General features: G+C 31.0%; 1 protein-coding gene across 1 annotated transcript in view; it reads right to left on the bottom strand.

The window, feature by feature from the left end:
- Window positions 1–11,535, bottom strand: part of LOC126780755 (Krueppel-like factor luna) — a 66,484-nt gene extending 54,949 nt beyond the window's left edge. The window contains exon 1 of the mRNA XM_050505427.1: window positions 11,373–11,535. Coding sequence (XP_050361384.1) covers window positions 11,373–11,474 — 102 coding nt within the window. The 5' untranslated portion in view covers window positions 11,475–11,535. The remainder of the gene's footprint in view (window positions 1–11,372) is intronic.
- Window positions 11,536–14,741: the final 3,206 nt, after the last annotated feature.

A 14,741-nucleotide genomic window follows, 5' to 3' on the forward strand; every position in this document is an offset into this window, starting at 1 on the left:
AAGTGTATAAGAATGAAACCCTAACATACTATGTTCAATAGCGTGAAAAAACAGCTTAGTGCAATAACTTTACATAAAGAGATTATTTCAAAAAAGCAGTCGTAAGAAATGCTAGTCTGTTGACCATTCAACCACTTAGTAAGTTGAATCAGATATTTTCTTTTCTTTTTTCATTTGGACTTAGCTAACGGATCATGCCGGCAATATTGTGTCTGATCGTGACCAAATTATAAAGATCGTCGAAGAGTTTTACACGGACCTGTATACCTCAAAAATACCGCAATAGATACAAGATGCGACGGACCCCAGAGCAGCGCCAGTAGGGCGAATCGAAAAAGGCGAATTACCTCATATAACACCAGATGAAGTAGAACATGTTCTAAGCAAAATGAAAAAAGGTAAAGCCTCTGGTGAGGACGGGGTGCATGTCGAAATGTTACAGACAGGTGGAAAACCTATACTTGAAGTCCTTGTAAAACTTTTTAATGAAATTCTCCTACAGGGTTCTACACCCGGTCAATGGAAGAATGTGATTGTCACAATACTTTATACGAAAATCGACAAAACAAAACTGACAAACTACCGTCCAATAAGCCTTTTCTCTCAGGTCTACAAACTGTTCGCTAAAGTCCTGTGCCACCGACTCGAAACAACCTCGACGAAAACCAACCTATCGAGCAAGCTGGCTTCCGGAGTGGATACTCAACTATGGACCACATCCATACTGTCAAGCAGCTAATGGAGAAGTGCAATGAGTATAACCGATCCATGTGCTTTGCCTTCGTTGATTACGAGAAGCCTTTCGACAGTGTCGAACATTGGGCCGTGTTTCAATCTCTCCATCGCTGCGGTATTGACATGCGATACGTAGATATCCTCCGAGAGCTGTACAAATTCGCGACTATGCAAGTGCGCATGAACAAAAACACCAACCTCGTGTCTGTTGACAGACGGGTCCGACAAAGAGATAACCTCTCGCCGAAACTCTTCAACACCGTCTTAGAAGATCTGTTGAAGACGCTGGATTGGAGGGAGAGAGGTATCAATATAAACGAAACACGCATGACGCACCTTAGGTTCGCGGACGACTTGATTCTTGTCGCCGAGTGCACCAAAGAATTCAACTTATGCTAGCAGATCTGCAAGAAGTTTCACTGAGGATTGGTCTGAGGATGAACACGTCCAAGACCAAAATTATGACTAATCGCCACATACGTGCACCTAACATAATCGTAGGTAAGGACACCGTACAGGTGGTCAGCGATTATATCTATCTTGGACATCGTTTATCATTTGATCGGAAATCTCAAATACAGGAGATCGAATGACGCATTGGATTAGGGTGGGCTGCTTTTGGAAAGCTCGAAGATACGTTGACATCCAAACACCCACAATGCCTCAAGACTAAGGTGTTTAACCAATGTGTCTTGCCTATACTCACCTACGGTGCCCAAACATGGACGCTTACAAAGCATAGCATGCACAAATAAAAGTGGCACCAAGGGTGATGGAGCGTGCTATGCTAGGCATCTCCCTCGTTAATCGTATACCAACGCAGAAATCCGACGAAAGACGAAAGTCGAAGATATTGGGAAGCGTATCACGAGGTTAAAGTGGAGATGAGCTGGACACTTGGCCAGACGAGAAGACGGAAGGTGGACTAAAGTCGTCACGGAGTGGTGGCCTAGAGAAGCAAAAAGGTCAGTGGGCAGACCAACCGCCCGATGGTCAGACGATTTTAGGAAGATGGCGGGTGCTCAATGTATGCGACTAGCACAGGACCCGGAGAACTGGCGCGCCTGTGAGGAGGCCTATGTCCAACAGTGGATTAATGTGGGTTGAATATGATGATCTTTAACTATTAATATAACAGAGGAGTTTGTAAATTTGATAAGTATCTTCTAACACTCGGAAAATTTTAATAAAACTAGCTATTCTGATTTCATTTGTATTTCAACATCAAACACTTGTTATTACAAATTGGAGTAGAACTTACGACTTTTATTCTTGAATGGATGAAAACTTTTACTCACAGAGACGTATTTGTTTTTAATATATATAACAGGATCAAATATTGGGTATCAAATCAGAATGTTTTTGAAATATTGTAATAAGAGAATTACATTGTGTAAATAATGTAATATATTTAAAAAAATACATTAAAGCGAAATAATATCTTAATTTTTTTTTAATTAATATTTTAACATTAACTTATCCAATAACTTAAATTTTAATACATGCAGGTTATATAACGATTTGTCTATATTACAGCTCGCATATATAATAGATACTAAGCAGATCAAGAACTTGAATAGCTCAAAGCTGCATTTCCAAACTTATGTTCACTATTTAATCCCTACAGTAGACTAAAGCAATAAAATGTGCAAACCATGTATATAACAAGTTTCCTTTATATAATGTATTTATAACCACACATAAATAGTTTCAAATTAGACGGTTGATAATACAAAATTACATGAAACAATGTCAATTGTGTGTTTGTCATTTGGTATGTATTTCGTATCAGCTAAGTGAACACGTCGTGCATAATAATTTAGTTCAGCATCTATTTAAAACTTCAAAATCTGTTCAAACAGACTTCTGTTATATATTCCGTGTGACCATAATAATTACCACTATTCATGTTTAATTTTGTCGCGATATAAACAAATTCTAATACAGAAAATATTTCAAGATTTTGACTTATTACTTTACTTATCCGTCGTTTTAAAACGTAAAATAAAATAGTAGAAAGACTGTGGAAATCGGAAAATAATAAAGGTCGAAGAACATAAGCTTTCTTCAAATAACTTAATTATCAATCAGATAGTGCGCAAAAAAAAAACCAATTGATTGTGAAGTTCTTTTTCTTCTTAACCAAATAATGATTTTTTAAACATAAATCTTAGTCATAACCTAGCAAAATGCAAAACCGATAGATGGGACATTATATACTGAATTCTGCCTTTCTTTGTCTGCCTGTGAAACTGAAAAATAATATTTACCATTTGTGACTTTAATAAGAGAAAATCATTAAAAAATCAAAACTTCCACATGAAGTGCTTTCCAATGTTAAAATATAGAGCCCTCTTAAAGTGATACAGAAATATCGAATACGGAAACGATGATTGCAGTTGAAATGTTAAAATAAATACAAAAGTAAGCACTTTGAACATAATATGAGAATGAAAATGTCTCTAGCTTACAAAATCTTGAGTATCCTTTAGTTATACTATTCGTATACGTTACAAAGACGTCTGTTTGTTTGATTGCAACGATTGGATTAAACGTAACGTACAAAATATTATGGGATGACAAAAATCCTTGGTAAGAAAGTACATTTGTAAATATTGCCGAATTCTCGAGTGAATTACAATAATCTGTGTATTTCATTTGAGTATTAGTTAAAAATCCTTAGCCTAAATACTGATTTAATTATAAATACACTAATTATATGTATTTAAAAGTATATTACGTTAAAATGTAACCGTGTGTATGTAGTCAAGCTGTCTTAGCTAGTAACAAGTAATCCAGCTGGATGTCACTGGAATACCCATTCACATAAACCTGTGATAAATAAGTAATTAAAACTGAACTCCTCATACCATTTTCGTAGTCCTTTTATTTATTCTAAAAACTAAAGTCATTATTATTGCACGCCGTCAGCTTATCTTCTATTTTTATTTTCGATTGGAAGAATTGCAAGAAACTTCATATTTTACTTGAACACATTTAGAATTGAATTTGAAGCATTGATTATTCATAATCTAAATTAGTGATTAATTCAGAGAATGATTTAGTAGGATTAGTTGCCTTTGACCGTTGACCTTAGTACCATTATAATATGATTATATTCACGTTTATAGATTTAATAAAAGATACTTGTAGTAAAATTCCCAAAATAGTTAATTAACTGGAGTATAGTTTAGAATACTGAAATTTAATTTCAATAGTGTCATAATGTCATAATTAAACATGTCATTTATAGAAACCTAATATTACACAAATGTAAATTTATATTTTGCAATGAATACAAAAGTATCAGTTACATTTTAAATGCCAAATAAAACAACGTTAAATACAATAGGAAAAATAATTGCATTTAATTATTACCTCTACTTATAATTTTTAATATTATAAAGAGGTAAAATTTGATTTTTTGGGTGTTTGTTTGTAATAGATAAACTCAAAAACTACTTAACCGATTTGAAAAATTATTTCATTTACAGAAAGCTACATTATCAGCGAGTAACATTGAGCGAGTTACATTTTATTTAAAAAAAAATTGGAGATCCCTACGAAAATTGCAATAATTTAACCCAAGGTACCATTTTTTTCTTATAGTAATTATTTGGCGTGCGTTGCGAATACTATTGATGATACCTAAATTAATGGACTACATTTTTATATACGTTTATAGTACTCACATTATTACCTACAAAAAAGTCCGCGGGGCTGTCTATATATCTAACTTTTATAGTTAAGTCACAATGTATATAGAATATTATAGATCCAAAGATACCTTATTGATTAAAAAATGCACGATAAAATTCTTATTTAATCAGTACGAAGTCGGGGCAGGCATCTAGTGATATTATATTTATACACAAGTAATTTGTTGATGAGAATCCTTGCTCTCCTCCTTGATTAAAAAATAATAAGAGACTACATTTAAATAACAAGTCAAAAGAAAGAAATAGGTTCACTTAAAAACCAAAGACTTCAACTTAATTAACAATTTCGTAATGTTTATATCCTATGTATAGAATGCGTTGCGATTCTCGATATTCTTGAGACAAGGGTGATGTATTCCTGCATTCATAAAAATCACGCAAATATCTGTTATGTGCGATACGATAGTCGCTTTGCAGCTCCGGTTTTATGTATTTTCGTTTAACATGTGTCAATATTTTGATTCAACTTAATTATCGCGTGTACATAGGGCCTCGTAGATCTGGTCTGGTTTACATGAATTCAGAATATTATAATTGACTGACTTTTGTGTTGATTTTAGCACTTACTCAATCACTATAATTAACGATTTGATTGTTTATTTATAACTTAAAAAGTTTCCGTCTATTTGCCATATTAGTTATATTTTTAGTTTATTAAACATATTATGGAGTCAATTTAAATTGAATTATTGGATTTAGAATTCTAATTTACCTCGTAATTGGTTATAATGAACCTAATATACTACGCATGTCGATTCGTGTCGTTTTCCGCGAAATAAAAACTAAAAATCATTTAAAACTATTAAAGAATATAAATAATTAGATTCGTCAAATCTACATAACTGTCAAATAAAAAATTGCTTTTTATTTTAAGTTGAAAGTTTATAAAATTACTTTAATTGATCAACGAATAATTTTAAAATATTTAAATAAGGATTATAGAACGTCAATTATGATAATTTGAGAGAAACACTAAAAAATCATAAATTAATTTAAAAAAACCGGTCAAGTGCGAGTCCGACTCGCCCACAAAAGGTAAAAAGGTAACCATACAAATACTGAAAGATTTACCACAAATTTACGATTTTTGAATTTTCTCATACACTTGTGCAACATATTACTTCTTGCCAAATTTCATGATTCTAGGTCAACGGGGAGTACCCTATAGGTTTTGATTCCCTTTGCGAATGTATGAGAAATGCGACATAAACGGCCATATCTTTTGATTGCGTAGACTTAGAGGTTTTAATTTTTTCACAGCTTTAAGGGACCGCAACTTCAGTATTTGGTATTATTCAGTATAATTGCAACTTTATAAGTCTACGCGTTCCTAAGAAAAATGATCTTGACTGCCAGACAGACAGAGAGACAACGAAGTCTTATAAGGATTCCTTTTTTTCCTTTGGTGCATATTAGTTATATTAGTATACCTACCTATAGTAGGAAAAATATAACAATTAGACACTTATGTGACAAAAATAATGAATAATACAATCGTTTATCAACTGTACATCGAAAATAAAATGAGTAAATACATTCTTATCATTTTATCGAACATTCTACTCATCGATAAGCCAAATACTTGCATGTATATCGTACAACAATCAGCTGATTTTACGCTGTTTTAAAACATTACGGTCGTATATAATTGTTATTAGTTAAGAGTAGATGTCCCCCAGCTGAGAAAATGCCTACTCTCTTCTCAAGGAGTTGCAGATATTGCGTGAAGGAATTTCATCGGATACAAGGTGTTTAGCTTTACAGCCGAGCACGAGTTGTAATATTATAAACATAAATTAAACTCAGTGTATATATATACTGAATTCTCGCAAAATACAATGGCTACAGGACATCATTATTGTCTTTGGGGTAAGTCGTGAGAATAAGAACAACTATATGAAATTACCTATATGATTAACTATACGAATAATAGGATTGAATACTGATATTTAACCGTTAAAATAATGTATAAAGAAAAAGTTAAAGCTGGAATACACGAACAAAGTTAGCTCACTTTATTTTTTCTTTTGAGAAAGAATATCTCAGAGGGTAAAACTTGCTATGTACATTGTGTTAACATCAGATTATTGTAAGACGTTATATATAATTTATAAGTCTTACAAATACAAAGGTAAGTTTGTGTATAATAATTAATTACATAATTGAACTGAATGAGAACAATACGTTGTGTGGTTTGAATTGCAACTTTGTATTAATGGATTAAAATGTAAAATATTCTATAATTTATTTTACGTTTAATAGCGGTTAGAGACATTCACTTTTCGTCAACAATGTGATTCAAAGTCAGTGCACCGACCATAAGCACATTGCACAATCTTGACCTAAGCTAACAAGCTTGGTTTTCTAAATTTACTATATAATCTGGTTCTAGGATCCAATCAAAGTAATAAATAATGCCCCTGTTCCCAAACAAAGATTTCTTAATAAAGGTTTATGAATTCGCCTTAATAATATCCTGCTATTCACTCATATGTATTTTGAATATCAATATACAATACTAATGTAGAAAATTTATTAAATAAAGCCTAAATCGTAACTTATTTCAATCGTTGATTTATTTTTAACTTTTTCAAATTTAAACCACATATTTCAAAACGTTACATTTAGAACAAATATCTACTGTTTTACTTATGTTACTGTTCTTAGTCTGCTTATGTAAGTTCAACTTGCATCGGTTATTTTTTATTCCATGTCTAAAAACCGCTTCAGAAAATCACAGCTATAATCTAATTCCGTTCTGCAGCTAGCCTCAAGTAAAGTCTGTCAGATAAATAAACGTACTGCCACTTTATGTCACAACCCGAAGACGCGAAGACAATCTTCGTGTTTTAAGCGTTCTTTAGAAACGACACAATTAGATTACATGACGAAACTATCTCTGTCTAATCGTCCTGTCACATTAGGAACTACAAATACTTTTACTAAAAATACAGAGGTCGTTACATCGATTTCGGATATAATAATATATATTTTCATCATCGATATTTAAAGGATTTTTTAGTCCATTTATTAATTTAGAACACCGATATTACTTTTTGAATATTTTATGATCCCACTTGGATTTGAGTCATGCAGTCACTAATTGTTTCGAATTAATGTTAATCATTGTATTGCACGATGCACGGTTTATCTTCTCAGAGGAACAGGGTTTGTCGCAAAGACGAACCAGAAAGCTTTACTTTTCAAACCTTTCTAATTATATTTTCTTGAGATATATCTCAGAAGATTGAAGTTTATTTTTTTATATTTCATAAATTATTTGTTAATATATTTATATAAATCTTAATGTTGCATGGATTTCTATCGGATTTTTTTAATTCAAAAATTCCTTCAGAATATAATTTTGTTAAAGTTTATCAAAGCATTTGTTGTAGCTTCTTGTTTCAAACCATCTACAGTAAACATATTTATTGGCTGATACATAATTATAATTTAAATATTATAATACATTCGTCTGCGTTGACAAGTAAATGAGTTTATTAAATTAATAACGTTATTCGTCGCTTAGACTTAGACACTTGTCGAGATCTCTTACGTGACTTCTCGTGATGCAGGAAAATTGGAAGACATTAAATATTATTTGTAAATGATCTCAACAATATGAATATATGAATACTGGTAATAAACATCATTAAAAAAATACATAGTACGATTTTGTTTTGGATTACGAGGTTTCGTTTATTAAAGAGAAATTGCATCTGAATCAAATTTAACAGAAATTTAATCATGTTTATTAATCAATAACGCGTTGATTATATTTAGTTTTAACTGATATCATTATTTGTCCTCTACATATGCCTGGAAAAAGACACATGTTCTGAATATAACAAAAATAAAATTTTAAATATATATTATACTTAACCTTTCCAATAACCATGTCTTTAAAAGTATTTGCGTTGACTGACGATCAATGCCCAGCTTAAAGTCCGTTTTAGGAATCATTATTAAACTAAGGCAAATAAAATTAGTTGTATACGCTTTTGATTGATATAATATATATTTCTATTATATATGCGTAAAAAAATAAATCTCAATACTATTTAACATATTTAAGGAGACACAATACTAATTTTAATTAATATTGAAATAAAAATAATTTCGGTTAGTGCCTCAGAATTTCCATGTTACCAAAACACGTTTTTAATTTAAATTTTACTGGAAACGAATATCTCCTAATATAAAAGGTATTTATATGTTTTCGGGTTCACGCAAAGAGTTTTAATTCAACCAACAACGAATTATCACGCCATGTTAGTTGACAATAATTTAAATGCGTATGGAACAACGATAAGTAATATCACACGTTATATGTAAAGGCGATGAGAATATTGTCAGCCAAGTCGGAAAGAAGATGCATCCACGTAGAAATAATACGACTATGTACTGTTATTATATTTATATGATATATACATACATACTGGTGTGTCATTTCGTCCGTGCGCTGATTTGCTAGAGCGCTTATGGTAGAAAAGACATGACCACAAAAACGTACCGATTTCCGTGTAAGCTAAAATATTGATTCTTTTTAATTTTAATTTGTTATTGTAATCGAATTGGAGCCGGTCCTGGCTGGTACTCTGGACTATGTTAAGCCCCAGACTCGAAGAATGGATCCGTTCGTGATTATATATACTAATAATAATACCAATTGGTACATAAACATTGTGATTACATTAATGAAGCATTGAACTAGGTTATCTTGAAAGCAGCCTGTCTACTCTTATATATATTTATTATAATTATGTTGTTAGACGTAAAATAACAGCATTTTAATGACTAGGAGAATATTCTACTTCATATTTTGATTACAACGTTTATTTTCCCACATTGTCGAAATATCCAGCTTTGCTACTAGACCTGTTCTCTAATTGAATCGAAATTGATAATTATACGCAAATAATAAAATTCCTCAAGCTACTAACAGTTTCCTAACATATCGAACGCATACACTTATTTACGAGAACAATACTGTGTTGTTGTATAACCTTTTGTTAAAAACGTTTGGTTATTAAATTTACTTATTCTTCTGCAGAATGAAAGACTTCATTCATCCATTCAATTTTAGGTTTTCTCAACCTACGTCAGCTTCGTTATAGTTGTAAAAACGGAATTCATAACATTTTCAATTCAAGAACTCCCGGTCGAATATATGTTATTCAAAGCTTCCCTACAATTTATTTCCCTCATTAAGAAGGTTTATTGGAGTATATTTAGTATCATTGATACAAGACGAAACAAAAATTCATATTTATAATGAAAAAAAAAATTATTATCATTTTTCTGTACAGAAAACATTTTTATGTTATCAAGAGCATGTTGTTTTAAGCTCTTGTTAGCTAATAAGATAATAGCAATAATCGTAATGGAAGAATATTTCATTTTATAGTATTTTTTTTTATTTCAATTTGATAATTTACTCCGTCTAAAAAGTTATTTAAATAAATAGTTACGGTAATTGAATTTATTCCAATTGAAATCATTTTCAATTAGTAAAATAGACGTGACCATATTTTATCTCAAGTAAACAGGTTCACCGTTATATTACCTTCATATTAATTGATAGTGATATCTAGTCAGTATTATCTGTAGCCGATCTTTATACAAAAAAAGAACGTTGGCCTTATATTATTTACGTTGTAATTGTGAAAATTACGTTGAAATAAGGACCTTTATCAAAAAGGAACAATTGATATCACTTACATGTTTCTAAATTTTAGATATTATATTAGATTCTATTAAAAGTGAAGTATAGTATTAATTATATTTTATAAGATTCCAATAAAACTATATTATGAACCGTCTATTTGGTACCAACCACTAAATATGTATAGTATTTCCTCCTCAAAGGTGATCTCTAAAAGTAACATCAACAATCCAATGAAATACTTTCTTACCCACCGATATTAAAAAATTTGAAACCTGCTTGTAACCATAAATATTATTTTATTATTTATTTTATAATATTATTATTTAACCAGAAGATCTTACGAATCTGATTTTGTACAGCGACAGCGATACCTTTGAGGGAGCAAGCCCGTTCAATCCATTATAATTAAAGTCATCTCAAACTACTAGAGAAATATATTTTTATCAAATTTTTAATTACTATATCAGCTACGCAATACGATATATATTTTTATAATTTGTAGTAATATTTTTAAGTAAAAGCATTTATCATGCTATCTTATTATACTGTAAAAGAAAAAATTTTAAGTTCTTATTGAGTTTTCAAAAGTAACATATTTTTAAAACTAAAGTTTAGTAAAACAACCAGCGACAATATTTTTTCAAGATAAATCAAAATGATAAATCGATTAAATTGATTTTATTTAACAAAAAAACAGTTTTAATGACAAAATATAGGTAAGGAATACTGAAAAGTCAATTACAAATGTCTCTAAAGTTCTTTAAACTTTTTCATAATTTCGTAAACTTTAAAGTTATCAAAGTCGCAAAACCCGTGATAAAAGTTTTAAAACTTTTTAAAAACAGTTGTCTTAAGTATGTAAACATTAAAAGTGTACACTTTTTTTAATTTGAAATATGTAACGACTATAAATCGAAAACTCCTAAAACATCGCTAGGATATTTTTAGTTATGGCGTAAGCACGATGAGAACTAGTGAAACGCGCGTTGATGTACAGCGCACAGCGACAACCTTCGGCGCAATTGAATTAGAAATTTAAAAAAATAACTTCTCGCCTCCTAACTCCATTACTGTTCCAAAAGAAATTCGTCAGTTTAGGTTGAAGATTCGTTGAAAATCGACCGCGAGGTCTCACGCAAGCGCGACGCCACCCTATATTGAAGACTCGAAATTGTTAAACAATAATGCGCCAGCTCGTTCGCTTGCATAGCATGCCATAGGGGTTATACTGATCGCGCAGCACCACTTACCTGTTGCCAGTAATCTTCGAGTGACAGCTTCCATTCGAAATAACCGGTGTCAGTGACATCCTGCAGCTCGCGGAATAGGTTACCGCTAGGAAGAACATCCATCGTGCTTACATGTGACGGCGAACGAATTTTTTTAACACAACACACGTAATCCAATCGCGGCAGAACGCGCACGACTGATTTGTCCGCGTCCCGCGCCGTGGTCCCCTCCCACCACATTCCCCGCGAGTATCCTCGAGTGTAGACTAGTAACGAATAGAGAAAACAAAGTATAGCTTTCTCTTTTTAATCCTTAAAGGACTTTGTCTTATCAAATCATGTTGAAGGATAACATTGACATTCAATCTTCAATGTAAATATAAAAAAAACAGTATGAACAATAAAAAGTAAGCACTTATTACTTTACTACTTCTATTTATAAGCAAGAAATGCATTTTTATTTTACACAAACATATCTAATATTATTACTAAATAAATAAGTCTTCTTTTCTTTTTCGAGTTAAAAAAATATTTAAATTATTGTACCTAATCACTTTAGTAAATACATTAAAATAAATATAATAAGCTACAAATATAAAAATATATTTATAAACATATCTCAGTTTTCATTATAGTCAGAAAAATAGAATAAAAGCATACTTATCGAGTAAATTGCCTACATAAAATGAAAAAAATTGAAACTTTAATTTTTACAATTTATTACTCTTGTTTTTGTATTCTATCAATGCTTTTGGTTTGTCTGGCAGATAGAATCTGAAATGAGGACATTCACCAAAGAACTCAAGTCACCGACATCGTGCGAAGAATTAGCTCACTGGTACGGGATGGATACGGACTGCCCAAGATCGGGATGGTTGGCGTTCTATGAGGGAAGGCTTCCGTCTAACAGTGGATGGCAAAAGGCTAAAAAAACGAAAAAAGGTTTCTTAGGTTAACTAAAACTTATTAATTTCCCTCTTTTTTGAAAAAATACTACTATTTGTATTTCATTTACTTAAAAATAATTTTTGCAATATCATTTTCAGATTTAAATTTAAGTTTTCTTTTTTATTTCACTATCGAGTTTGTGCACAAACAATCCAATCGGATTGTAATGGAACAAAATAGCCTTGGTGCTAAAGCAAACGGACGTTGATATTTTTATTCAAGAAACCATAATATAAGTAAGCTTTTAGCAAATAATGGAATTATGGTATGACAATATTTAGACATATATCCACTTGTTAAGCTTTGTATAATACATAAAAAATCCCAATAAAAACATTGAAATTGATATGATACTGATAAATATAATGATAAAAACTATGTCTCATACTCGCAGTTTTTATTTTCTATAAAAAAATAACATTATTACGAACATGTAGGTATAAAAAAAAACATATTTTAGTTATATACATTGATAAAACGGCTGTTGTTACTTAGTCATCATAATTTTTATATTTAATATCTCTAGTAATAGTTTAAAATCAGAATATGTCTAATATGTCTCTATACTTAAGTTAATCTGCAAACTACAAATCCCGCGCAACGCTGGTATGCAGACACGGACGGTCCGACCGTTACGCGCGTGCGCAACCACCCATGATAACTCCATTCATACTCGCGTATCATCACGCTATACTATACAATACAAACACAATAACATTTTACCCGGGATCACTAGAGCAGAAATTTTTAATGTTTTTTTTTAAATGAACTATCATTCAGAACTGTATTTAAAAAAAAATATTAAAAAAAACAACAGATGATTGAATTGTAGACCTTCATGAAACCATATATTCTCAAATAAATAATTTATTCAAATATTAAAACTTATTTTCTTGGGACTATCTTAATATTATGGTAGGGATAATTATATAAATATGAAAATCATCACTAGCTCGGATGTTAACCTCCATTGAAACCTTATGACGTTTCAGTTAATATGGGTTCGCTTGATTTTTAATTTTGTCAAGAAAGTTATTTTATATTTTTTATCAGCGGTGATCATTATACCGACATTATTAGCGATGATTCAATAAGTACCGTAACTTTCTACGATCATTTTGTGGAATGATTCAATTGGAATATTAGTACTCGTATCGCCCGCTAGGTTCCCCGTCAATGAAGGGCCCTCATAATTACTCATATTTGATTAACGCGCGATAATCATTCCGAATGCGAGAATCATCACATAGCCATACTTAGAGGCGTCGCAATTATTTGAAACAGCTACTTGAACTCTGTGTGCATTGGTACATAATATCGCACCTTTAGAATTGAAGTGACAATTAAAAATTCTTGTTTTTCGTTAAACTGATAAAATTGAAAATAAGATGTTAATTTTTTAATAGACTAGTAACTATAATAGAAAAGGAGCAGCTAACTTCTGATGTATTTTTAGCAGTGAACAAATTTATTCGCAGCTTATTGTCAAAATGTTGTTTAATGTTTACTTTAAGAAAATTAAAGTACTAAAAGTACAGTATGAATGACCCAATCATATTGCTTTACCTAAACGTAAAACCGTGTGAAATTTTGTTATTAATTATTAACGTAGTAAATGATATTTAGTATAATCCAATACAATTACCGCAATATATTTATTTAATGTCAACTTGTTTTACATTTTCAACAGTGACGCGGATATGAATATATGAGACATTCATATCCGCGTCATTGTTGAATAAAACTGTAATTAATAAAATAATTTCGGAACTGCAAAAGTTTGATACATTATATTTTTAAGAATCGAATATATCACGTACTAATAAATTACTATTGATTGCATGGGAGGTATGTGTTGCGATGCCTTATTTTTTTTTTTTTTGTAAACAGTTATCCGATACAACTCGAACGCCTTGACGTAAGTGTCAACAACAACTGTTGAAAGTTACACGGGACAGAAAAAGTAGCGTTCATTACACAGATAAAGGCGTCCTCCCTCACACGTGTCTAAGCGGAATAGGATTTAGCTCATTACTTATCATGGTTTTACATCTTGAATGAGACTTAAACAACTAGTATCGAACTCGCTCTATCCCATCTTTACGTGTTAATACTAATATTTTATTGAACGCTATAGGTCCTTTATGCTTTTTTTTAATATTATTCTATTTATTTAAAAAATATATATTACTGCATCTTATCTATAAAAATGATATATATTTTACGCAAAGTAAAAGAAGAAAGTAGAATATAAAATTTCCTAAATATCTACAGATAAGTAGAAAGCATACATGAAAGTTTCATTTCAGTTTTGATGATGCCATTTGATGATCGCCAAGGAATTATGAAAATAATGTTTTTATTTATCTATTTAATAGGAACACTAACAATATACATATTAAATGGTGGCATACATAACATCCAAAGAAAAAAAAATCAACT

Source organism: Nymphalis io, chromosome Z (genome assembly GCF_905147045.1).
Source record: "Nymphalis io chromosome Z, ilAglIoxx1.1, whole genome shotgun sequence".
NCBI lineage: Eukaryota > Metazoa > Arthropoda > Insecta > Lepidoptera > Nymphalidae > Nymphalis > Nymphalis io.